Source organism: Salmo trutta, chromosome 7 (assembly GCF_901001165.1).
Source record: "Salmo trutta chromosome 7, fSalTru1.1, whole genome shotgun sequence".
NCBI classification, from domain to species: domain Eukaryota; kingdom Metazoa; phylum Chordata; class Actinopteri; order Salmoniformes; family Salmonidae; genus Salmo; species Salmo trutta.
This window is the reverse complement of record NC_042963.1, coordinates 13,054,290-13,081,933: the sequence shown is the minus strand read 5'-3', so window position 1 is coordinate 13,081,933 and position 27,644 is coordinate 13,054,290. Positions and strand designations below refer to the sequence as shown.

Here is a 27,644-nt window from a genome sequence, read left to right as displayed (position 1 = left end):
CATATGGTCAAGTACAATCAAAGCAATGTACCAGACATTGACCATCTGATGAATCATAAACCAGTCTCCATTTGCCAGGTGACAGACTTGCCAATACGATATCTCAGTCACAGAGGCCTGACTGGAAATGGCTGTTAGGTGACAACCAAGCAGATGGCTCAGCTCTGAGTCAGGGCCTGTAAATGTGATGACAGATGCCACCTTGTTTGGACCACTCTGGTTGGCTGACCTGTGCAGGCCTCTTGAAGCAGTCAGGTAGGCAGGCAGGCACCACCCAGGAGGTGGGTGGTGTAGTATATAGAGCTTGGCCAGGTTGCTGTGATCTGATGCCAAGTTGTCCAGGCGTTGATCACCGTAGCGATAGATCTTCACCATGCAGTATTAATATGATATGGAATGTTGCTGGCTGCCTACTCTGTTTTCACACTGTCAATGCTCTTGTAGCTGGCATATCCTCACTCATCAAATCAGCACTCATGTATTGTTAATTCCATCAACAAACATACTGTAGAGAGGGAATGGATTTTTCGCTTTTTTTAATGACACATTACACACCAACCCCTAAGCAGTCATATCGTCTCTTACTGTGTTGTCAAACCTGAATTAAACGATATTGGATTTCAGCTCTTTTTTATGATGCTCTGAAGCATCATACTAAGTTTGTATTAGCACGGGCACATGAGGAATGTGAAGTGCACCAGTAATAATACAGAAGAGAAGGCTGCCTACATGAAAGAAACTGAACATAGGACCTCTCTCTGGTCCGGCGTCCATCAGACATGTGCGATCCGATGCCATGGGGTGAAGAGGGTATCAAGAGAGTTAGGAGGTATCACCCCACCCCTGGGCAGAGAGAGCTGCCTTAATAATCAGACGTTTTAACCCGATCTGAGACTTTGTAACCGTCAGTAGGACATCCCGTTTCATTACTGTGCGACGAGTGTTTTTATCGCGTGGTGCTCTGAGCTTCCAAGAACAGCTGTGTTTACTGCCGTGTAAATGCTTGCTACCAGGTCTCCAGTGGACCACAATGTAAAAAATAAATCACGTGTGTGGCCATGTGCTCTCCGTGCACAAATTGGCAAAGAAAGCAAATTAAGAAGCCACAGCTTCTTATCAATCATGGCGTACTTGATACTGCCATGATCCCACTGTTCATATTCTTTGTTATACTTAAACAAGGGGATTTACTGTTTGTTTTCTATATTGGACCCACCGGATTAGAGGTCGGACGATTAATCGGAATGGCCGATTTAATTAGGGCCGATTTCAAGTTTTCATAACAATCGGAAATCGGTATTGATGGACGCCGATTTGGAAGATTTTTTTATGTTATTTTTTAGACCTTTATTTAACTAGGCAAGTCAGGAACAGTGGGTTAACTGCCTTGTTCAGGGGCAGAACGACAGATTTTTACTTTGTCAGCTCGGGAATTCAATCTTGCAACCTAACGGTTAACTAGTCCAATGCTCTAACCACCTGCTTTACATTGCACTCCACGAGGAGCCTGCCTGTTACGCGAATGCGGTAAGAAGCCAAGGTAAGTTGCTAGCTAGTATTAAACTTATCTTATAAAAAACAATCAATCATAATCACTAGTTAACTACACATGGTTGATGATATTACTAGTTTATCTAGCCTGTCCTGCGTTGCATATAATCGCTTAGGTACACCTTGCTCCAACCATAAACATCAATGCCTTTCTTAAAATCAATACAAAAGTATATATTTTTAAACCTGCATATTTAGTTAATATTGCCTGCTAACATGAATTTCTTTTAACTAGGAACAATGTGTCACTTCTCTTGCAAACAGAGCCAGGGTATATGCAGCAGTTTGGGCCGCCTGGCTCGTTGCGAACTGTGAAGGCTATTTCTTCCTAACAAAGACAGCCGACTTCGCCAAACGGGGGATGATTTAACAAAAGCGCATTTGCGAAAAAAGCACAACCGTTGCCCGACTGTACCGAACCATAAACATTAAGGCCTTTCTTAAAATTAATACACAGAAGTATATATTTTTAAACCTGCATATTTAGCTAAAAGAAATCCAGGTTAGCATGCAATATTAACGAGGTGAAATTGTGTCATTTTGCGTTCATTGCACGCAGGGTCAGTGTATATGCAACAGTTTGGGCCGCCTGGCTCGTTGCGAACTAATTTGCCAGAATTTTACGTAATTATGACATAACATTGAAGGTTGTGCAATGTGACAGGAATATTTAGACTTAGGGATGCCACCCGTTAGATAAAATACGGAACAGTTCCGTATTTCACTGAAAGAAAAAACTTTTTTTTTCGAGATGATAGTTTCTGGATTTGACCATATTAATGACCTAAGGCTCGTATTTCTGTGTGTTATTATGTTATAATTAAGTCTATGATTTGATAGAGCAGTCTGACTGAGCGGTGGTAGGCAGCAGCAGGCTCGTAAGCATTCATTCAAACAGCACTTTCGTGCGATTTGCCAGCAGCTCTTCGCTGTGCTTTAAGCATTGCGCTGTTTATGACTTCAAGCCTATCAACTCCCAAGATTAGGCTGGTATAACTGATGTGAAATGGCTAGCTAGTTAGCGGGTGCGCGCTAATAGCGTTTCAAACGTCACTCGCTCTGAGACTTGGAGTAGTTGTTCCCCTTGCTCTGCATGGGTAACGCTGCTTCGAGGGTGGCTGTTGTCGATGTGTTCCTGGTTCGAGCCCAGGTAGGAGCGAGGAGAGGGACGGAAGCTATACTGTTACACTGGCAATACTAAAGTGCCTATAAGAACATTCAATAGTCAAAGGTATATGAAATACAAATCGTATAGAGAGAAATAGTCCTATAATTCCTACAACCTAAATCTTCTTACCTGGGAATATTGAAGACTCATGTTAAAAGGAACCACCAGATTTCATATGTTCTCATGTTCTGAGCAAGGAACTTAAACGTTAGCTTTCTTACATGGCACATATTGCACTTTTACTTTCTTCTCCAACACTTTGTTTTTGCATTATTTAAACCAAATTGAACATGTTTCATAATTTATTTGAGGCTAAATTGATTTTATTGATGTATTATATTAAATTAAAATAAGTGTTCATTCAGTATTGTTGTAATTGTCATTATTACAAATAAAACAAAAATCGGCTGATTAATCGGTAGCGGCTTTTTTGGTCCTCCAATAATCGGCACCGAAAAATCATAATCAGTCGACATCTACACCAGATTAGTGTAAATACATGGCTGTTTTTTCCTTTTCCTGATCAATGCGTGTTGTCTCTTCTTTTTAGTCAGAACACACAGTACCTGGTTAAGCCGTCTGTATTTGTTTAAGCAGATTTTTTTTATAAAGGGCATTTATCTATCCACGGAGAGAAAGTAATAACAGATTCCCAGGCCGCCTACACAGAGCCCGTAACAGATCTAAGGCTGTGCACACATACCAGCCTTCTCAAGTAGCCTTATGGCAAACAGTGTTCCCACACATTCACTTGTCAGGCTGCAATTCCTCCACAAGAGGAAGTAGATACAGCGAAATGATCTGATACTTCTACTTTAAAAAGTATTGGAGATGCCCCAGTTCTGAGACTCTAATTCTCAGTCATTACCCATCATCCTCCCTGACCCTGGTGATACAGCTCTGTCCCTCGCAACTAAACTCAAGGCCATCTGATGATGACGTGTTGTTTGGGCAACAAACTCTGGAAGCTATTCAGTCACAACTGGTTGTAGAGTTTTCAGTGTAAGACAATAGCAATGTTATTTTAACCTCATCCCAGAAAAACAGCTTTTGATTGAACAGAGCCTTTGTTCTCTGTCATCTCAATGTTTTTGTCATTTGGGAAGAGAGCATCATTTTTCATTCATAACTTTGTACATATTATGAAAATATCATACTAATGAATGTTTACAGAAAGCATACATGCTATGAGCTGACTAAGCCAGAGTAAGTCTAATCTCCATTTTTTATTTTATTTAACCTTCATTTAACTAGGCAAGTCAGTTAAGAACAAATTCTTATTTATAATGACGGCCCTAACCTAACCTGGACGACGCTAGGCCAATTGTGCGCCGCCCTATGGGACTCCCAATCACAGCCGGTTGTGATACAGCCTGGAATCGAACCAGAGTCTGTAATGAAACCTCTAGCACTGAGATGCAGTTCCTTAGACCGCTGCACCACTTGGGAGCCCAAATGACAAAATAAAATAGACATACGTCTCTATTTTCAGAACAAGCTCATAGTGAAGTTAAAGAACTCAATGCAATCTATACCAACCTTATGGAGTCACAATGCAAAGCACTGACTCTCAATCATCCATTACAACACCCTATTCCTGACCCAATTCTGATCCCCTTTCAAAGACCCCATATTTTGTCTGAAGTGGGCTGTTGCCTGTAGGGGTCAAGTAGCCCTGGCTGAAGTTATTGAGGCTTCTCAGACTGAACTGACGTCTCTGTCTAACGTTGTAGTTAAAGGGGCAGTGCTGTTAAAAACTAGATTTTTCTGTTTTATTTGTTTTTATTTTTCCACACCATGAGGTTGAAATAACACTCTGAAATGGTGAAAATAATGATAATGCCCTTTTTGTTTAAGAGCTGTTTGACCCTTCATCAGGGTATGGGGGTGGGCATTAGACCATCCTATCAACCAATCAGGGCTGTGTATGCAAATATCTTCACATTTGTTTCATAACGCCACTCGATCAGAGTGAGCATTTCAATGGCCAAAAGAGTCTCAGGAATAAATTATACAAAATATATTTTGAGTTATTTTCATGAAATAAACACACAGTTATTTATTAGACATACAGTGATGATTTAAAAAATACAATTAAAAAGACTGCATGGGTGCTTTAAAGCATGTATTCACCACTAGGATAGATAGTATCTGAGCTCCTCGATCATGGCAGGTTCTAATTAGGCATATATTCATCAATAGGACAAGTGCTATGGACATGTGTCTCTGTGGACATGTCCCAGTGGTAGTTAGGCATGTATTCACCACTAAAACAGCCCCAGGATCCCCTTCCACTGCCAAGCTTCTCTGTCTTTGTCAGAACTCTGGCTGTCATGGTCTGGCACGGCCATAAACCCATTTGTCATATCTCTGCCCTCATTAAGTTCTCATAGACAGTCAGAGAGATGGCTTGGCCCAGAGGACTCTGTCTGTCTGTCTGTCTGTCTGTCTGTCTGTCTGTCTGTCTGTCTGTCTGTCTGTCTGTCTGTCTGTCTGTCTGTCTGTCTGTCTGTCTGTCTGTCTGTCTGTCTGAGTATAAGCCAGCTCCTGGACCTCTAGAGAACATCTGAGACAGAGATCAGTTTGAATAATTGACGTTTTTAGCCAAAGATTTAGGTTGTTCTGACGTTGTTTGATCCAGCTGTTATTTGAATGCTTTGATGATAGATATGTGTGTCAAGGCTTGATGTGTGTCCCAAAGGTACTACAGTATTTAGTTGTCTCTCACTTTCCTCCTCTCTCCGAGTGGTGCGAGTGACTGAAGGGGCATGTTGGGCGAGTGTATGGTATCGAGCAGTCCTTGCGTGTGTGTGGGGGGAGAAATGGAGAGAGCATAGGAGTGTGTGTGGGAAGAGATGGCACAAGCGTGTGTGTCTGTCTGTGTGAGTGTGGGGGGGGGGGCAGGTAGGTGTGTGTGTGTGTGTGTGCATGCATGCGTACATCTATATATGCGTGTGTGTTTGCGGGAAAGGTTACAGCAGGTGAGTACGTGAGTGTGTGGGGAGGCTCAGTGGTTCAGATTCCCTGTCAGCCTACGCAGCTGATGGGGGAGGAAGGACTGCTGCTGGAGATACCAAACCTCTCCTTATGGAGACATGTTGCTCTGATGGTCTGCTATGGTAACTTTCCCTTAGCAACATCGTACCGTTCTACGAGACATAATGAAGATGAGGCAGCGTAAGGTGATGAACCCCGAGGGAGAATGTGATAGGCTCCCTCGTGCTTTTGCTGTTCAGAATGAGATCATCAGCAATTGTCCTATCTGCCCCATCTATGCCTTCCAGCAAAATAACGCAGAAACATTTGGCATTGGAACGTGTTAGTGTCCTGACTCTGACAACTCTATGTCCATACAGTACAATGTAATAGTGTAGTCATGTATATAACGCACAATGAGTCTGAGTGGACATCCACTGACTGCTGGCGACAGAGTGACTCACCAGACGGTGGGGGCGTGCTAGGGTTCGTGGGGCTCTGGTCCTCTCCTCTGAGGCTGTGTCTGGGGTGCTGGTGGCTGAGGGCCATGGGGTGACCCTGGGTCTGTGCCTGGGTCTCATTCTCCTCTCCTGGGACTGGCTGGTGCCACTGGCTCCTGGCTTTCTTCAGCCAGCGCCCACCCAGACCCCACTTCTCCAGGTATACTCTGCACAGCTCATAGTTCATGGCCGAGTAGTAGAGGAAGTCCAGGGCTAGCAGCACCATGACGAAGAAGCCGTAGATCCACACTCCTACCAGGGCTGTATAGTTACTGTATAGGAGCGATAGGGGAAATAGAGAAAGTGAGAATGGCATAATATATAATTATATGTATTCACCTTTTCTGTGTGCATTTTAAGCATATTTTTGGTAAACGTATATTATGTTAAAGAAAGAGTGACTGAGATGTAAAGGGTGTTTCTAGTTGCCTATCCACCTTAATTAATAAATCTCTCTCTTCAAACGTTGGTCCCAGTTTTTCATCCCAACACATTTATTAATGCATTTCACACTCCATAAGGATTTATGTGGTCCACATTAGCACCTTCTTCAGATTCACGCTCCGCTCCATAAATCCCCTGTACGGTAAATGTCTGCAAATAGTTTCCAATTACAGTATACCTGTCACGCCCTGATCTGTTTCACCTGTCCTTGTGCTTGTCTCCACCCCCCTCCAGGTGTCACTCATCTTCCCCATTATCCCCGGGTACTTATACCTGTGTTTTCTGCCAATTTGTTTTGTTTGTTCAAACCTACCAGCATTTTCCCTTGCTCCTGTCTTTCCTATAGTCCCTGTTTTCTAGTTTCCCGGTTTTGACCTTTCCTGCCTGACCTGAGCCTGCCTGCTGTTCCGGTGCCTTACTCCCTCTCTGGATTATTGACCCCTACCTGCCTTTACCTGTTTGCCTGCCACTGTTTTAAAGAATACACTCTAGTTTCTTCAACAATGTCTGCACCTCGGTCATACCTTTAAGCGTGATAATACCTCGATGAACAGCGTTATGAATGACACTTGTAATAAATGTCTTTATATGCTGATTATTTAAAAAACAATCATTGTGTAACAGATCTGTGTATTAGAGAAATGACTACCCAGGAAGGGGATTGGGTCCTATCAGAGTTCAGACAGGAAGGGGATTGGGTCCTATCAGAGTTCAGACAGGAAGGGGATTGGGTCCTATCAGAGTTCAGACAGGAAGGGGATTGGGTCCTATCAGAGTTCAGACAGGAAGGGGATTGGGTCCTATCAGAGTTCAGACAGGAAGGGGATTGGGTCCTATCAGAGTTCAGACAGGAAGGGGATTGGGTCCTATCAGAGTTCAGAACTCAGCATCAGTCAGCTTTAATTTATCTCTCTGACCCTGAAAGATAATGAAACAGAGGATAATATTATTATATTACTGCTTTCAAGTGAGTTTGATTATTTGGAGGGAACACCATTCCTTATTTTGGGGAAGACTAATGAATAATGGGCTTTTCCAAACATTTCCTTGGATGGTGTTGTGGATATTTCACAAAACCATTTAGAATTATTCTATGGTTGTACTTGCTTTGCAACTGCACTCAAACCCATATGAAAACCATGTTTACCTCTTCTCACCTCTCCCTGTGCTTGTGTGACATATAGCTGACATATAGCTGTTTTCATGGTTTAGTCTGTGGTGATGTGTACATTTGTCTATTTAAGAGCAGCAGGGCATCCTTCCAGCAGTGCATTTGATTTAACCTTAGAGTAAGCAAACCTAACTGTTTGGACAGCCGTCAGAAACAAATGTTAGACAATGTTAAACAAGCCAAAATGAAAGGACAAATAGCTGAGACCGATCATGACACAGACACAAAGAATTTCCTAACAGATACACATAAAGTAATAATTTGCTAAACCCAGTGACTGGTCCAATCACCGTCCGCAGTAATAGAATAGCCTATTAACACTCTCATGCCCGTAACACTTTAGCCATGATGCTCAGAGTCCCAGACACAGAGCTATGGCCAGTTTAATCTGAGGCCAGTGGTAAATATCACCACTTCAACTCTGCAGTCCAGAGGGGAGGAGGAGGAAATGGCCTCCCATCAGCCACTAGATGAAATATCCTGGCCTGCCGAAGGGCATGTGTAACTGGTCTCAGAGAGCACCCCGCTGACAGGGTATTAGAGGAGAGATACAGACAGAATAAGAGAGAGAGCTCTGACAGAGTCTGTGTTTCAGTCTGTCAGTGTCCTCATACGGTGCTCCAATACACACTATGGGATGTCTCTTCTCTTCCTGAGTTCCACTCGATTGCTGCAGACAGAGCTGTCGGTCTCCATAGAGATTTGTCTTCAAGTCTATCTATATTAGTGTATCTACTTACATTAGTGTAGTGTGTTGTAGTATGTTATATATAGTATGCATTGGTTGAAGCTCAATGTTAAATTCAAATCGCCCTACCATCATATGTAAACCAAATATCTCTACCGTCAAATCAACTTGATCGGAGGTACACAACACCCTCCCAGCCTCTCGTCATAATTCGTCCAGCGGTTACCAAGAACCACTATACCAGATTTTTGACGTGTCATTAGAATTATGGTCGTTAGACAATTTTTTCCCCAAACCTAGCTCAAATTCTAGACGTCCAATTAAAACGAGGCTACATCGCACATAAGGTGACCTTATTTTTGTATTTTTTTGCGTACTTTTACCCCTTTTTCATACGGAATTAGGAGAGGCGAAAGTCGAGAGCCATGCGTCCTCCGAAACACGACCCAGCCAAGCCGCACTGCTTCTTGACACACTGCTCGCTTAACCCGGAAGCCAGCCGCACAAATGTGTCTGAGGAAACACCATACAACTGGCGACCGAAGTCAGCTTGTAGGCGCCAGGCCCGCCACAAGGAGTCGCTAGAGCGCCATGGGACAAGGAAATCCCGGCCGGCCAAACCCTCCCCTAACCTGGATGATGCTGGGCCAATTGTGCACCGCCTCATGGGTCCCCCAGTCACGGTCGGCAGTAACACAGCCTGGGATCGAACCCGGGGCTGTAGTGACGCCTCAAGCACTGCCTTAGATCACTGCGCCACTCAGGAGGCCAGGACCATTAGACTTACATCCATTTGGATTGAATAAGTTTGTAGGTGCATCCGTAAAAAAAAAAAATACTATTTACTGCTCTCATGTGCACATTTCTGGCCAATAAAAGCCAACGATGTGCTACAAATGCTAACATATTTTCAGCCGAACCGTGTGCAACTTGGTTCTTACTCAACAGAAACCGCTAGCTAGCAGCTGTAGTTAGCTAACTTACACCAGTTGGATGAGAAGTGAAAGGTAGGTAGCTAGCTATTGAAGGTTTTTCATACGGCTGAAGTAAACAGAAGTAAACTGCTGACCTGGACACTTACGTGTAATCAGAGCAAAAAAAATGTAACTAGAGCATGTCCTTGGCTTCTATTATAGCTAGTTAGAGACACCAGACTTTGGGAACTTTAGTAAAACTGCCACGCTGCTAATTTATAATACATGCACACACCAGAGATCCAGTGCTAATTCTAGCCCTTAACTTACGCATTCATTCAATTTTCTTCTGGTCATTATAATCCAAATTTGCGCTGACTGATCAACACAGTGTCAAGTTACTTTTCAATGTGTTCCCGAAAACCTGACGTCGCCATCCACCAGTAAAAAGTAGCAGGGGTGCAGGTTGTACATGAATCATCCAGATAAAACAACATCATAATGATAATTTGCTTGCGTGACCTGTTTTAGACTTTCTTTTTTTCACCTCTAAAAGTCTAAGCCGTTGGGAGGTGGGGTTCTACTCAGCTGACAAATGTAATTATTTTTGTATTATTTGATAAAATATTGAATTTAGCCTTTACTACTTCAATGCTACGGTTATGGGTTCGATTCCCATGGGGGACCTGTATGAAAAAGTATGAACATGTATGCACTCACTCCTGTAAGTTGCTCTAGATAAGAATGTCTACTAAAATGGAAAAGGAACGAATAGACCATTTCAGTTTTCACATAGAAACAAATTGCATTTACAAAGTATTTCAAGAAACTGGAAAACATGTAGAGTTGAAATCAGAAGTTTACATACACTTAGGTTGGTGTCATTAAAACTCGTTTTTCAACCACTCCACAAATGTCTTGTTAACAAACTATAGTTTTGGCAAATTGGTTAGGACATCGACTTTGTGCATGACACAAGTAATTTTTCCAACAATTGTTTATAGACAGATTATTTCACTTATAATTCATTGTATCACAATTCCAGTGGCTCAGAGGTTTACATACACTAAGTTGACTGTGCCTTTAAACAGCTTGGAAAATTACAGAAAATTATGTCATGGCTTTAGAAGCTTCTGATAAATGATGTCAATTAGCCTGAGTCAATTGGAGGTGTACCTGTGGATGTATTTCAAGGCCTACCTTCAAACTCAGTGCCTCTTTGCTTGACATGGGAAAACAAAAGAAATCAGCCAATGCCTCCACAAGTCTGGTTCATCCTTGGAGCAATTTCCAAATGCTTGAAGGTACCACGTTCATCTGTACAAACAATAGTACACAAGTATAAACACCATGGGACCACGCAGCCATCATACCGCTAAGGAAGGAGATGCGTTCTGTCTCCTAGAGATGAACGTACTTTGGTGCGAAAAGTGCAAATCAATCCCAGAACAAGAGCAAAGGACCTTGTGAAGATGCTGGAGGAAACAGGTACAAAAGTATCTATATCCACAGTAAAACGAGTCCTATATCGACATAACCTGAAAGGCCGCTCAGCAAGGAAGAAGCCACTGCTCCAAAACTGCCAGAAAAAATCCAGACTACGGTTTGCAACTGCACATGGGACAAAGATCGTACTTTTTGGGGAAATGTCCTCTGGTCTGATGAAACAAAAATAGAACTGTTTGGCCATAATGACCATCGTTATGTTTGGAGGAAAAAGGAAGAGGCTTGCAAGCCAAAGAACACCATCCCAATCAGGAAGCACAGGGTGGCAGCATCATGTTGTGGGGGTGCTTTGCTGCAGGAGGGACTGGTGCACTTCACAAAATTGATGGCATCATGAGGATGGAAAGTTATGTGGATATATTGAAGCAACATCTCAAGACATCAGTCAGGAAGTTCAAGCTTGGTCGCAAATGGGTCTTCCAAATGGACAATGACCCTAAGCATACTTCCAAAGTTGTGTCAAAATGGCTTAAGGACAATAAAGTCAAGGTATTGGAGTGGCCATCACAAAGCCCTGACCTCAATCCTATAGAAAATGTGTGGGCAAAACTGAAAAAGCGTGTGAGAGCAAGGAGGCCTACAAACCTGACTGTTACAACAGCTATTATTCTGACATTTCACATTCTTAAAATAAAGTGGTGATCCTAACTGACCTAAGACAGGGAATTTTTACTCTGAGAAAATGTCAGGAATTTTGAAAAACTGAGTTTAAATGTATTTAGCTAAGGTGTATGTAAACTTCTGACTTTAACTGTATCAAACAAGTATTTTTATATTCCACAATTATTATCAGATTAACTGTTTTGTACAGATAATTATCAGACTCAAGTTACAAACTCTGGTAAACGCTCAAATACATTTACCATAAATTCCGGACTATAAGCCGCAACTTTTTTCCCACGCTTTGAACTTTGCGGCTTAAACAATGACGCGGCTAATATATGGATTTTTCCCGCTTTCAAATTTGTGGATCCTGACAGCGTGGAGCATTGTCAAAAAATCCACTATCATCAACGGGGTTCGAAAGGCTGGACTGCTGCATGTTGAAGAGGGCTCAGCGAGGGATTTGCCTCCGGATGAAAGTGACGAGAGCGACAATGATAACGATCCAATATCGGATGAAGCAATTCTGAGGCTATTCAACTCCGACACCGAAGGAGATGGTTTCAGTGCACAGGAGGAGGAAGATAGTGACCAATGACTTTCTTGGTAGGCTACTGTTCACTGCTATTTTTACATGTTTTGTTACAAGCCGTGTTTCGTTAAAGCCTATTTATTTTTGTTACAAGCCGTGTTTCGTTAAAGCCTATTTATTTTTGTTACAAGCCGTGCTTTGTTAAAGCCTATTTATTTTTGTTACAAGCCGTGTTTCGTTAAAGCCTATTTATTTTTGTTGCAAGCCGTGTTTCGTTAAAGCCTGTGTAAAGTTCATTTGTTTCAATGTACCGGTAGGCACCTGCGGCTTATAGACATGTGCGGCTTATTTATGTTAAAAAAAAATAATAATTAATTCAGTGGGTGCGGCTTATATTCAGGTGCGCTTAATAGTCCGGAAATGACAGTAGTGAATTTTGTTTTCACTGGGCCTTTACTAGTCCTGTATAAGCCGATATTGACGCCTTCAGTTGGGGCAAAAAAATAATCTGCAGCACCCCCACCCCCAAACTACTTCTTGCAGCTATGGTCTGTCCTAAATCTAAAAGATATAAGAAAGCTCAGGATATATTTAAGTTTTTTTGGTCACATATTTAACCCCTTATTTTTGTTGTCACAAAACTACCTCCATACTCCCATTCATTTGTATGGGTTAGCTTCAGATGAGTCCCATGACACTTGTAGGGGTTGTAGAGCAAATCGTCAAATTTTTCCATAGAGTGGTCATATTATTTTATAGTCCAAACCGTTCGGACACTACAGACGTTTTCATGAGAAGACAGATTTTCGGTCTCATGGTCTGACAAACATCACTGTAGCTTGGCCACCTTCCACCGCAGATGGGTAAGGCCGACATATGCGGATGTGGTGGATTGAGATGCAGCCCATGCAAAAAAACAGATATCTCTAGTTTAAAATGATGGATTTTGTATGGGGATTTTTTTATTATGTTACTTAGATTGAAGCACGGGTGCGTCAATAGACTCTTAAAGACCAAGCAAGATAAATAAACGGTAAATCAGTACAGAATGAACAAAAACATTTTGGAACAAACAGGTGCTCTCATCACCGTACTGTCTATTTAAATAGTGTCTAGTTGACGTATCTATAACAGGGTTGGTAGCATAACTTTTAGCGTCACCGCCCTGCGATTTTAAGATCCTGGATTTGCCTACCAGAGGGGATATTTTGACCATTCTGTTTCGTGTATTAGTTTGACACCCCCCACCCTTTCCCGGCACACACACCGGCGTACACACGCATGCACGCTGTGTGCTTATTTTAATTGATTAGGTCTCTCTTAAAAGAGCCTTTGGGTTTGTTGGGCGTCGTTGAGTGGCAAGGAACAGTGAGTGTGGCGTGCACTAGCATTAGTACTACGGCGGAGAGAACGGTAGAGTGACCAACTCTCAAAGAAGGCATCTGTTGCCCTCATCCGTCAGATGCACGCCCTCCCTACGGTACAAATGCATGCGATAAGTAGCACAAGTTGTAACGTTTTCTCCTTTTCAGGTGCCACTTTCTGTCATTTGAGAAGCTGACAAACAATTTATGCTACAGGACATCAAACACTGTCAGTAGCACTTATGTATGTTCTGTTCCAAATCTGTGAGTACTCCCAACTGTTTTCATATTTATACATCTGGGAATGTGTGCTCTTTTACTGGAGCTGGACAGCCGTGTATATCATTACTAAGAACATTTGTAGCTAAAGGATTTAGAGCACCCATCCAATGTCAGATTTGTTTTGTATTTGTCTAATTTGTCACAGTTTGTGTATCAGGAGTTAACAAAATTGCTATTGAAGAGCCACAGGGTTATGCAGGCTTTTTTGTTCAATCCCAGTGCTACCACACTTGATTCTACTACTCAGCTGTTCATCAAGACTTCAGCTGTTCATCGAGACCTTGAATAGTTGAATCAGTTGTGGTAGAACTGGGCTTGAACAAGAGAGCCTGCATAGCCCAATACATCTTCAAGAGCAATTGTGGCCATCCATAAATTGTATGTACAAAGTTTACTATATCTGATTAATGTTTGTTTGATTGTAAATTTTAGATTTTGTAATAACTCACTATTGTTTACAGGTAATGTAGTACTTCTTCAGTAATCCTTAAAGTACATACTCATGTAAATAGTTATTGTGTACATGTTGATTATTTTCTGTATTTTCTAGGAGCTTTCTCCATTGTCTTGTTAAAGGAGGTCAGGGATTCTTTTCCCAGTTTACTCCATATTGGCTTATACGGGTTTCTGTTTTTTTCAGTTCCCTCTGGAAAATCATCTGTTAATATTAAATAAAAACTAATAACTACATTATTCCTGTTGCCATTTGTCATTATTGTGTACTTTAACTTGACTTTCATTGCTGTGTTTTACTGTATTATAATGTATAATCAACGTAGAGTGTAAAAACCAAGTTTTAAGTGAGAAGTAGGCATTGGTCTGAAGCAGTAAAAGAAAGGAAATTTACATGAGCACCACAATGCATACTCCACTCTACCAATGTTTTCCAGCACACAACTTTGACCTACTACAGTAGCTATTTTTGGTCTTTTGTACTTCCAATAACGTGTAGGCAGGTTGATTCAAACAGCTTAATTCATACTCTTCAGAGGGATAATGGACTTTACAGTGTCCTGCTATTAAAATTATGTATATATACAGTACCAGTCAAACGTTTGGACACACCTAGTCATTCAAGGGTTTTTCTTTATTTTACTATTTTCTACATTTTAGAATAATAGTGAAGACATCAAACCTATGAAATAACACATATGGAATCATGTAGTAACCAAAAAAGTATTAAACAAATCAAAATATTTTATATTTGAGATTCTTCAAAATAGCCTTGATGACAGCTTTGCACACTCTTGGCATTCTCTCAACCAGCTTCATGAGGTAGTTTCAATTAACAGGTTTGCCTGTTAATTTCTTTCCTTCTTAATGCGTTTGAGCCAATCAGTTGTGTTGTGACAAGGTATGGGTGGTATACAGAAGATAGCCCTATTTGTTAAAAGACCAAGTCCATATTATGGCAAGAACAGCTCAAATAAGCAAAGAGAAATGACAGTTCATCATTACTTTAGGACATGAAGGTCAGCCAATGTGGAACATTTCAAGACCATTGAAAGTTTCTTCAAATGCACTTGCAAAAACCATCAAGCGCTATGATGAAACTGTCTCTCAATGCAGATCACCACAGGAAAGGAAGACCCAGAGTTTCCTCTGCGGCAGAGGATAAGTTCATTAGAGTTACCAGCCTCAGAAATTGCAGCCCAAATAAATGCTTCACAGAGTTCAAGTAACAGACATCTCAACCAGAGGTCGACCGATTAATCGGAATGGCCGATTAATTAGGGCCGATTTCAAGTTTTCATAATCGTAAATCCGTATTTTTGGACGCCGATTTGGCAGATTATTCTTTTTTATTTTTTTTTTACATTTATTTAACTAGGCAAGTCAGTTAAGAACACATTCTTATTTTCAATGACGGCCTAGGAACGGTGGGTTAACTGCCTTGTTCAGGGGCAGAATGACAGATTTTTACCTTGTCAGCATGGGGATTCAATCTTGCAACCTTACGGTTAACTAGTCCAACGCTCTAACCACCTGCTTTACATTGCACTCCACGAGGAGCCTGCCTGTTACGCGAATGCAGTAAGACCAAGGTAAGTTGCTTGCTAGCATTAAACTTATCTTATAAAAAACAATCAATCAATCATAATCACTAGTTAACCACACATGGTTGATGATATTACTAGTTTATCTAGCCTGTCCTGCATTGCATATAATCGCTTAGGTACACGTTGCTCCAACGTGTACCTAACCATAAACATCAATACCTTTCTTAAAAATCAATACATAAGTATATATTTTTAAACCTGCATATTTAGTTATTAATATTGCCTGCTAACATGAATTTCTTTTAACTAGGGAAAATGTGTCACTTCTCTTGCAACAGAGTCAGGGTATATGCAGCAGTTTGGGCCGCCTGGCTCGTTGCGAACTGTGAAGACTATTTCTTCCTAACAAAGACAGCCGACTTCGCCAAACGGGGGATGATTTAACAAAAGCGCATTTGCGAAAAAAGCACAATTGTTGCACGACTGTACCTAACCATAAACATCAATGCCTTTCTTAAAATCAATACACAGAAGTATATATTTTTAAACCTGCATATTTAGCTAAAAGAAATCCAGGTTAGCAGGCAATATTAACCAGGTGAAATTGTGTTACTTCTCTTGCGTTCATTGCACGCAGAGTCAGGGTATATGCAACAGTTTGGGCCGCCTGGCTCGTTGCGAATTAATTTGCCAGAATTTTACGTAATTATGACATAACATTAAAGATTGTGCAATGTAACAGGAATATTTAGACTTAGGGATGCCACCCGTTAGATAAAATACGGAACGATTCCGTATTTCACTGAAAGGAAAAACGTTTTGTTTTTGAGATGATAGTTTCCGGATTCGACCATATTAATGACCTAAGGCTCGTATTTCTGTGTGTTTATTATAATTAAGTCTATGATTTGATAGAGCAGTCTGACTGCGCTGTGGTAGGCAGCAGCAGGCTCGTAAGCATTCATTCAAACAGCACTTTCGTGCGATTTGCCAGCAGCTCTTCGCTGTGCTTCAAGCATTGCACTGTTTATGACTTCAAGCCTATCAACTCCCAAGATTAGGCTGGTGTAGCCGATGTGAAATGGCTAGCTAGTTAGCGGGGTGCACGCTAATAGCGTTTCAAATGTCACTCGCTCTGAGACTTGGAGTAGTTGTTCCCCTTGCTCTGCATGGGTAACGCTGCTTCGAGGGTGGCTGTTGTCGATGTGTTCCTGGTTCGAGCCCAGGTAGGAGCGAGGAGAGGGACGGAAGCTATACTGTTACACTGGCAATACTAAAGTGCCTATAAGAACATTCAATAGTCATATGAAGGTATATGAAATACAAATCGTATAGAGAGAAATAGTCCTATAATTCCTATAATAACTACAACCTAAAACTTCTTACCTGGGAATATTGAAGACTCATGTTAAAAGGAACCACCAGCTTTCATATGTTCTCATGTTCTGAGCAAGAAACTTAAACGTTAGCTTTCTTACATGGCACATATTGCACTTTTACTTTCTTCTCCAACACTTTGTTTTTGCATTATTTAAACTAAATTGAACATGTTTCATAATTTATTTGAGGCTAAATTGATTTTATTGATGTATTATATTAAGTTAAAATAAGTGTTCATTCAGTATTGTTGTAATTGTCATTATTACAAAAAAAAAAAATACAAAAAAAATCGGCCGATTAATCGGCATCCGCTTTTTTGGTCAGCCAATAATCGGTATCTGTATTGGCGTTGAAAAATCAGAATCGGTCAACCTCTAATCTCAACATCAACTGTTCAGAAGAGACTGAGTGAATCAGGCCTTCATGGTCAAATTTCTGCAAAGAAACCACTACTTAAGGACACCAATAATAATAAGAAACTTGCTTGGGCCAAGAAACACGAGCAATGGACATTCGACTGGTGGAAATCTGTCCTTTGGTCTGATGAGTCCAAATTTGAGATTTTTGTGAGACGCAGAGTAGGTGAACGGATGATCTCTGCATGTGTGGTTCCCACCGTGAAGCATGGAGGAGGAGGCGTGATGGTGCTTTGCTGGTGACACTGTCAGTGATTAATTTAGAATTTAAGGCACACTTAACCAGCATGGCTACCAAAGCATTCTGTAGCGATACGCCATCCCATGTGGTTTGTGATTAGTGGGACTATAATTTGCTTTTCAAAAGGACAACGACCCAAAACACACCTCCGGGCTGTGTAAGGGCTATCTGACCAAGAAGGAGAGTGATAGAGTGCTGCATCAGATGACCTGGCCTCCACAATCACCCGACCTCAACTCAATTGAGATGGTTTGGGATGAGTTGGACCGCAAAGTGAAGGAAAAGCAGTCAACAAGTGCTCAGCATATATGGGAACTCCTTCAAGGCTGTTGGAAAAGCATTCCTCATGAAGCTGGTTGATGGAATGGCAAGAGTGTGCTAAGCTGTCATCAAGGCAAAGGATGGCTACTTTGAAGAACCTAAAATTTTAAATATATTTTGATTTGTTTAACACTTTTTATGTTACTACATGATCCATATGTGTTTTTTCATAGTTTTGTTGTCTTCACTATTATTCTACAATGTAGAAAATATTAAAAAAAATAAAGAAAAACCCTTGAATGAGTAGGTGTGTCCAAACTTTGACTGGTAAGGTACATACATTAGGCTGTAAGTATCTTTAGATATAGGCCTATTGTAAATGTGTATTATTGAAGCGTCATCATCTTTATTGCTAAAATAAATATAAATCACAGTAATTTCACAGAGGTAATGAACTGTTCAACACATCAATTGATAAAACAGGACCGTGTTTAAAAATCAGCTGGTTCTGAGTTTATGTTAATATTACACAGGTAAGCTAATGGTTACAGAAATCAGGAATGTAGACAGGCTCTATAGACCTCTATACAATATCTATATGAGTGACTGTGTTGAACACACCACCTCCTGTTTTAATATTTGCCAAAAAATATATTTATTTTTCATTGAATGTATTGTTAAAATAAACGTTTAAGGAAATACAGGCAGGCACCACATTACTACAAACAAAACAGCTCACTCAATCAAGCCTGGTGGTTGTAAGTATAAAAGCAAAGCTTGCTTTCATATAATAAAAAAAGCTTGAAAAGGTAGTGGAATGGGATAATGTTTTGTTTTGGGTGGGAAGAATGCAATACATTACCTTGTATGGGGTACAAATCAAATTATTGTGGGAGCACCTCCTCTATGAGTAGGACTTAGGCTATTTGAGAAGGTTTGAATCCTAAGCAACCTGCTTACAAATAGTCTGAAGTACAATAGACCAACAGCTACTGTAGTAGGTCAAAGCTGTGTGCTGGAAAACCTTGGTAGAGCATGGATGAAGTATGTATTGTGGTGCTCATGTGAATTCCCTTTTTTGGCTTCTGACCAATGCCTACCTCTCACTTAAAACAATCTTTTTTGTTTTTAATAGTATAGTATAAGACAATACACTCAAGTACTATATCCATCTCTGCTGAGAGATGGCATCCGCCTGCAGCCCACTCACAAACTCAGTAACAAAGCTTCAGCTCTTTTACTTTGGTTGTGATTCTCTCTATACAGTAGGAGAAGATCAATGTCAACGTGCCCTTTGAGCACCAGGCAAATGGTGTCAATGAGTGGGATATTGACGAGGGAGCCAACAGCTTATAAATCACTAACATTTAAAGGCCAGGGCTTTTTTTCTCTGCGCAAAAGTATTTGAAATGTCTAAATCTTGAGTATGAAACTGTTGGTCGTTTCCTTACAGATAAACTTTTGACATGTTCTTTAGATATTCACTCAAGCGAGTGTCAGTACCATTTTATAATAACATTAAACCGTATCATAGAATCGCAATAATTAGCTTACTAATAGATAAGGAAAAGTACTACTCTATATATTCACTACTAAAACCTGAATATGACTCACTTGTGTTTGAAGCCGTCTGTGGTGGTAGTCATATTGACCTGCATGACCGTCTGGAACTCAGTCTCGTTGCAGCAGTACTTGAAGGCTGTGTTGTTGTGGTGACAGCAGAACATGTAGGTCTTGTTGTCAGAAAGGCGAGGGCAGTGGAAACCAAAGTGATAGCGCCCCTTGTGGTCGGAGTATGGTTCACACACTCTGAAATGAGCTGATAGAGCTGTGGAGAAGAGAAAGACAGTCAGTCAGAGGATGAGGGTACTGTCTTCTCGGCAAGCACTTTTCTAGAATTACTTTACAAATCTGATAAATGGATTATAGTGATTGAGACCATCATGATTCAGCTTGCCTGTTTTAGACTTGCCCATTAATTAAAATGTTCTGGGCAAATTTCAAAACGGAGCTGGGGGACATGTTCATATATTCTATAAGAATGGACCCATAGCTATTTGTATTGGGTTTTCTCGGGAACAGGCCCTCACTTACCCTAGCACAGCTCAATACTTCTTAAAAAATTACTCTTTGTGACAAGCAAATGCCTTGTCCTTAACTGGATAAGAGACCAGCCACCAACAATAAATCGGTGGTACTAAAAAACATTTGTGCTATATTTAGGAACAAGGAAGGCGATTTCTATACAATATGGGACCTATTTTTGCTATCTCTTCCCCTAATCTTGCAGATACCCTAAGAAATGTCAATATAAGAATTTTATGAATCTATGGGTCAACCGGACCCTGGTTGCTTTCTTGTATAAAATAATAATTTTATACAATTTTATATACTCTGGTAGGGGTATTTGATATTTTACATACTACAGCCACGCATTTTGCGACAGTCAAATTATTAAAGGCATGTAAGGAAAATAATGAGGTTAATTCATTTCATTTCAAAAAATTAAAGTAATGAAAAATTAAGAGCAAAGAACTGAAAGGGAATGTATCATACTTATTGTTTTTGCATGTTTTTGTTTTGTTTTGTTTTGGTGTTTGTTGGTAATGCCATATTTTATGTTACCTTGTGTCATTTTAGAATTCAAATGTATGCACATATCTACAATTTCTTTATGATGTTGACCTGAAAAAAGGAAAATTATATAATAATAAAAAATATATATATCGAAGATTATTTAGCTTGTGATTTCTATTGCGGTGCAAATTATGCAAAACCAAGCAGAAATCAACAGATATTTATTCATCTCTGAATCTGGCAACCAGAGAGGGGTTTCTCTGTGATGGGAGTCATGGAAACATAATTTGGTAGCCTGGACTCATTGTAGATGATCACCAATTACCTATCTGTCAGAGCAACAGAGCAGAGATAATGAGTGTAGATTTACAGGGCTCATCACAGTTGTCTCATAGTATGTCACTGTGGACCAAAACCAAACTACTTGTTAGACAGACACCATCAAAACCAATCAGGTCTGGCAATTTGGCATCCTTTCGCATTTTATTACCGTTGATAACATGAGGTAAAAACATCCTCCATAGCATAGCTGGGGGTAGATTGTCCTTCTAGCAATATGGAATGAGTGTTGCCTGTAGAAACAATGGCAGAGGAGCAGAACTGGAACAAGGTGATGTCTCTGTATTAAGACTATGAGCTCTTCCTCTCCACGATGGAGCCAAGACAATTGCACTGCTAAGAGGGAAAATAATGTTCCTTCTGGGATTTAGTTAGAGGGGGGTAGGGGAGGGAGGGAGGGGGTTATATATTTCTGCCACTGATGTCAAAAGTATTTTATAATCCCATGTAGGCCAAGCAGGCCAATCAGGGACATATTGGCCATTTGAAAGAGGAGAACACTCTCAGGTCTAATGAGCTTGGGACAGTGCCTCACTCAGGGTCGTCTGAATAACTGGCTGACTGGCTGGCTTATTGGCTAAATTACTTGAATTGGCTTCCCTCCGACTCTCAAACTTTCAGGCTTCCGCGTCCATGCTGAACAGGGAAGTAGAATGAGGAGAGAGGAAGCTTGAGGTTTAATAGTATGGAGAGACGCTCTCACTCAGATGGATGTACGCTGGTAAACATTCATAAGAGTAGTTAAGATGGCGCTGAAGAACATGGCTGACGTTTTACATTCTTCCAACCAATTGTGCTATTTTGTTATTTTTTTGCGTTTTGTATTACTTATTATTTAACTTATTGTGTACATAATGTTGCTGCTACTGTCTCTTATGACTGAAAATAACTTCTGGACATCAGAAAAGCAATTAATCACCGCGGACTGGAAGAAACATTTTCCTTTAACGAGTCTGATGAGAAGGATATTCTGCTTTCACTGGAACGGGCCCAGATCCACGCCTTTACCATGAAGAAAAGACGCCAGAAATGGGGACGCAGATCGAGGATCCTTCTGAGAATTCGGAGGCAAACGAGTAAACTCCCAATGCCTTCCATTCTCCTTGCTAACGTGCAATCATTGGAAAATAAAACTAATGACCTACTATTAAGATTATCCTACCAACGAGACATTAAAAACTGTTACATCTTATGTTTCACCGAGATGTGGCTGAAGGAAGATACGGACATTATAGAGATAGTGTGATTTTCCATGCACCGGCAGAACAGAGATGCTACCTCTGGTAAGACGAGTAAGACGTGTCTTTTTGTTAATAACAGCTGGTGCGCGATGTCTAATATTAAAGAAGTCTCGAGGTATTACTCACCTGAGGTAGAGTACCTTATGAGAAGCTGCAGAACACGTTATCTACCAAGATAGTTCTCATCTGTATTATTCGTAGCCATCTATTTACCACCACAAAACGAAGCTGGCACTAAGACCTCTCTCAGCCAACTCTATAAGTCCATAAGCAAAGAAGAAAATGATCACCCAGAAGCGGCGCTCCTAGTGGCCGGGAACGTTAATGCAGGCAAACTTAAATCAGTTTTACCAACTTTTTACCAGCATGTCACATGTGCAACCAGGAAAAAAGTGAAATCCTAGTCCATTTTTACTCCACACACAAAGATGCATATAAAGCTCTCCCCCATAATTCTATCCTCCTGATTCCTGCTTACAAGCAAAAACTAAAGCAGGAAGTATACCAGTGACTCGGTCAATACGGAAGTTGTCAGATGATGAAGATGCTACACTAAAGGACTTTTGCTAGCACAGACTGGAATATGTACCAGGATTCATCGAATGGCATTGAGGAATACACCACCTCAGTCATCAGCTTCATCAATAAGTGCATCGATGACGTCGTACCCACAGTGACTGTACGTACATATCCCAACCAGAAGCCATGGATTACAGGCAACATCCGCATCGAGCTAAAGGCTAGAGCTGCCGCTTTCAAGGAGTGGGAGACTAATCCGGACGCTTATAAGAAATCCAGCTATGCCCTCAGACGAACCATCAAACAAGCAAAGCGTCAATACAGGATTAAGATTGAATCCTACTACACCGGCTCTGATGGTCGTCGGATGTGGCAGGGCTTGAAAACTATTTCGGACTACAAAGGGAAACCCAGACACGAGCTGCCCAGTGATGCGAGCCTACCAGACGAGCTAAATGCCTTTTATGCTCGCTTAGAGGCAAGCAACACTGAAGCACTCATGAGAGAACAAGCCGTTCTGGATGACTGTGTGATAACGCTCTCGGTAGCCAATGTGAACAAAACCTTTAAACAGGTCAACATTCACAAAGCCGCTGGGCCAGACGGATTACCAGGACGTGTACTCAAAGCATGCGTGGACCAACTGTCAAGTGTCTTCACTGACATTTTCAACCTCTCCATGACCGAGTCTGTAATACCTACATGTTTCAAGCAGACCACCATAGTCTCTGTGCCCAAGGAAGTGATGGTAACCTGCCTAAATGATTACCGCCCCGTGGCACTCACGTCGGTAGCCATGAAGTGCTTTGAAAGGCTGGTCATGGCTCACATCAACAGCATCCTCCCGGACACCCTAGACCCACTCCAATTCGCATACCGCCTCAACAGATCCACAGATGATGCAATCTCAATCGCACTCCACACCGCCCTTTCTCACCTGGACAAGAGGTAAACCTATGTGAGAAGGCTGTTCATTGACTACAACTCAGTGTTCAAAACCATAGTGCCCACGAAGCTCATCACTAAGCTAAGGACTCTGGGACTAAACACTTCCCTCTGCAACTGGATCCTGGACTTCCTGACGAGCCACCCCCAGGTGGTAAGAGTAGGCAACAACACGTCTGCCACGCCGATCCTTAACACTGGGGCCCCTCAGGAGTGTGTACTTAGTCCCCTCCTGTATTCCCTGTTCACCCACAACTGCGTGGCCCAACACGACTCCAACACCATTGTTAAGTTTGCTGACGACACAACAGTGGTAGGCCTGATCACCGACAATGATCAGACGGCCTATAGGGAGGAGGTCAGAGAACTGGCAGTGTGGTGCCAGGACAACACCCTCTCCCTCAATGTGAGCAAGACAAAGGAACTGATAGTGGACTACAGGAAAAGGTGGGCCGAACAGGCCCCCATTAACATCGACGGGGCTGTAGTGGAGTGGGTCGAGAGTTTCAAGTTCCTTGGTGTCCACATCACCAATGAACTATCATGGTCCAAACATACCAAGACGGTCATGAAGAGGGCAGGACAAAACCTTTTCCCCCTCAGGAGACTGAAAAGATTTGGCATAGGTCTCTAGATCCTCAAAAGGTTCTACAGCTGCACCATCGAGAGCATCCTGACCGTTTGCATCACCACCTGGTATGGCAACTACTCGGCATCTGACCGTAGCGTGCTACGGAGGGTAGTGAGAACGGTCCAGTACAACACTGGGGCCAAGCTTCCTGCCATCCAGGACCTATATAATAGGCAGTGTCAGAGGAAAGCCCATAAAATTGTCAGAGACTCCAGTCACCGAAGTCATAGACTGTTTTCTCTGCTACCGCACGGCAAGCGGTACCTGAGCGGTACCGAGGTCTAGGACCAAAAGGCTCCTCAACAGCTTCTACCCCCAAGACTGCTGAACAATTCATAAAAATCACCACTGGACAAATTACTTCTACCCCCTCCCTCCCTCCCTTTTGTACACTGCTGCTACTCGCTGTTTGTTTGTTATCTATGCATAGTCACTTTGCCCCCACCTACGTGTACAGATTACCTCAATTAGCCTGTTCCCCTGCAAACTGACTCTGTACCGGTGCCCTCTGTATATAGCCTCGTTATTGTTATTCTTATTGTATTACTTTTTATTACTACTTTTAATTTTAGCGTACTTGGTAAATATTTTCTTCTTCTTGAACTGCACTGTTGGTTAAGGGCTTGTAAGTAAGCATTTCACGGTAAAGTCTACACTTGCTGTATTCGGCGCATGTGGCAAATAAAGTTTGATTTGATAACAGTTAATTTTCTTCGGTCTCATTTTATTACCCTTCTTTATCTATTAACTAATCTCTCACAACTAGACGTAGGTCATTCAAATGTCTGAAATACCACTTTTGCCAGCACTCAAATCAGAAATATACTTCTCATTTCACAAAAAAACAATATGTTCATGTACATTTTCTAAAAACGTATCAAAATTATATCAAAATCCTAGTTACGTAAGATGATTACAGAGGGAGACATATATAAATCAAATCAGTCACTCATAAAGGTCACATATAAATCCCAAAAGGACATTTAAAAGACAGCTTAATTTATGCCAAAATCATGTCATCAAAATCCATTTCTGGTATTCTGATCCTATAGCTGATCTCATAAACCACGGGATATATTTGTTATTTTATATATTTAACATTTATTTAAAGGATGGGTATAAAGAAGGGGTCTGCGGTTATAAAGAGGGTGAATTGGCAATAAGGAAGCAGAGCACCTAAGCATTGGAAGTGGACCATAAAGTCCTCTAATGATGCAAGACTTAAAGGAGAAGCAGGCCAGGGGGAAGGCAGTCTGAGCCTTACTAGAGGGAAAACAGCTGGATCTGGTTAGGGCTCTGTCGTAAATATTGCCATGTTGTTAGTTACATTAACACCTATCCAATTTTAGGATACTACAGTAAACAGGTTGGCTCTCATGTTCCGTTTACAACCTCAACCTGTGAGCTGAAAGACCATAAACCGAAAAAAAGTTATTTGCATACTATCAAACCTTAGGTTGTTTTATAATGTGCATTACAGTTACCGACATACCGTTTCACAAATGCAGATTAGTTACAGTAATCAACATCGATGTTTTACCATGCAGAATACTGTTCCTTGACAGTCATACACCAGTCTCACTTGCCAGACTCACAGGCGACTGTGGGAAGAGACTATATACTTTAACACACACACACCATAGCAAAAAGGTGTATAAAACCAAACTTACCTGCAGTGGACAGCAGGAGGAAGATGACTGTCAGGACATTCAAGGACTGCCGGCTGGTGACAGTCATCTTCGGGTCCTCATGAAGAACAGGCGCCAGAGGGGGAGATTCTCACTGCAGGGCTGCTTTAGCTGAACCTCCTGGACATTCTTTGCTCTCTGCCACCCCCAATCACATGGCTGCTGTTGTCCAACCGGCCACCTGGACAGAGAAAGAAAACCAATCAATCAATTCATTTCATTAAATTAATGATCATGATTATTACGTATAAAGCCTATTGTGGGCTACAGTAACTAAGGGCTACAGTAACTAAGGGCTACAGTAACTAAGGAGAGAAAATAAGCTTTTGATCAAATAACATACATCTAGCCACAGGTTATTTTCTCTGATTGGACAATTGTGCCTCGCAGCACTCACCATGGACCAAAACGAGTTGGGTCTTTTTTCCAGCCCTCTAATAGTTCCGATCAATGGGAGTGCTTGTGATAAATCACATAAAGTGCTCTCTCTGTTAGAAGAGGACCCTGTTTAGCTATAGAGCTGTTCGAGATGAGCCTGTTGGTGATGATGCATCGCACCAGTTCATGCATCGCACCAGTTCACGGGTATGATAGAGTGGTGCGATGATAATGGGAGCCTCCACGGGCCTGGGTGGGGCACACAGAATTGAAGAAGAGAGATTTTCAATTCTGAGTGTCCCAGCGGGGCACGTGGAGGCTAGCATTCGCATCGCACCACTCTATCATACCCGTCCGGCGTCCGTACAATGTGGCTAAATTAGATAAATGGCTTAGGAGAAACTGTTTTATCTTAGTGAGGACTGAGGACTGTTATTTTCTGCTCTTGGACAAGTTTTTGCAATTGGTCACTGTGTGTTCCTGTTGATTTTATGTTAATCTGAGATTGCCAAATGTAAAATGTATGCTAATTTGAGTTAATTGTAGAGCACGTCACAGACTTTGTCATCAAACACTCTGAATAAGCATGAAGGGTTTTAGATTGCGCAAAGTTAGTGTGACAATATCATCCTGCTCATCTGAGCTAGGAAGCACTTATCTAGCAGTGTACATCTGTGTTCATGCTAGGAGGATCCTACATCTCTCAGGGGGAAGAGGAGAAAGGCTAGTGAGGCTGCTTCCTGCTTCATAATATTGACTTGGGTTCAAGAGACAGAATATCTGGATGTCTATCTGCTCAGCCTGGTCTCACAGACTAGGCATGACATAGTAAATGAAATCTGACACACTCAAATTAGTATGGTATGTTACATAAGACAGAAGGTTACTTCAGGATAAAACAAAAAGAGGGTGGTTGATCGGAGTGGATGGGTAACTGTATATTACGAACGTCTAGCAATCCAAAAGTTGTGTTCAAATCATCACGGACAACTTTAGAATTTTAGCTAATTAGCAACTTTGCTACTACTTACTACTTTTGAACTACTTAGCATGTTAGATAACAATTCCCCTAACCGTAACCTTAACACATTAACCTAAGTTGTAACCTCAACCCTAACCTTAACCCTTAGCCTAGCTAGCCACCTGGCCACCTAGCTAACGTTAGCAACAACAAATTGCAATTCGTAACATACATATTTCAAATTCGTAACATGCTGTAAGAATTGCAATTAGTAGTATATCATACTAATTGTAATTCATAACATTTCATATGAATTGTAATTCGTATCATACAAAATGGATGATGGACATCCACAAATTAATACATTC

At 41.3% G+C, this 27,644-nt stretch overlaps 1 protein-coding gene across 2 annotated transcripts in view; it reads right to left on the bottom strand.

Moving 5' to 3' along the window:
• LOC115196957 (protein shisa-like-1a) overlaps positions 1–27,644 on the bottom strand; it is a 69,259-nt gene that overhangs the window by 2,737 nt on the left and 38,878 nt on the right. For both annotated transcript variants that reach the window (XM_029758023.1, XM_029758021.1), the window contains 3 exons: positions 25,920–26,118; positions 19,612–19,825; positions 6,160–6,467 (listed from right to left, as the gene is read on the bottom strand). In XM_029758023.1, the coding sequence (XP_029613883.1) occupies positions 6,160–6,467; positions 19,612–19,825; positions 25,920–25,986 (589 nt within the window). In that variant the 5' untranslated portion in view covers positions 25,987–26,118. The remainder of the gene's footprint in view (positions 1–6,159; positions 6,468–19,611; positions 19,826–25,919; positions 26,119–27,644) is intronic.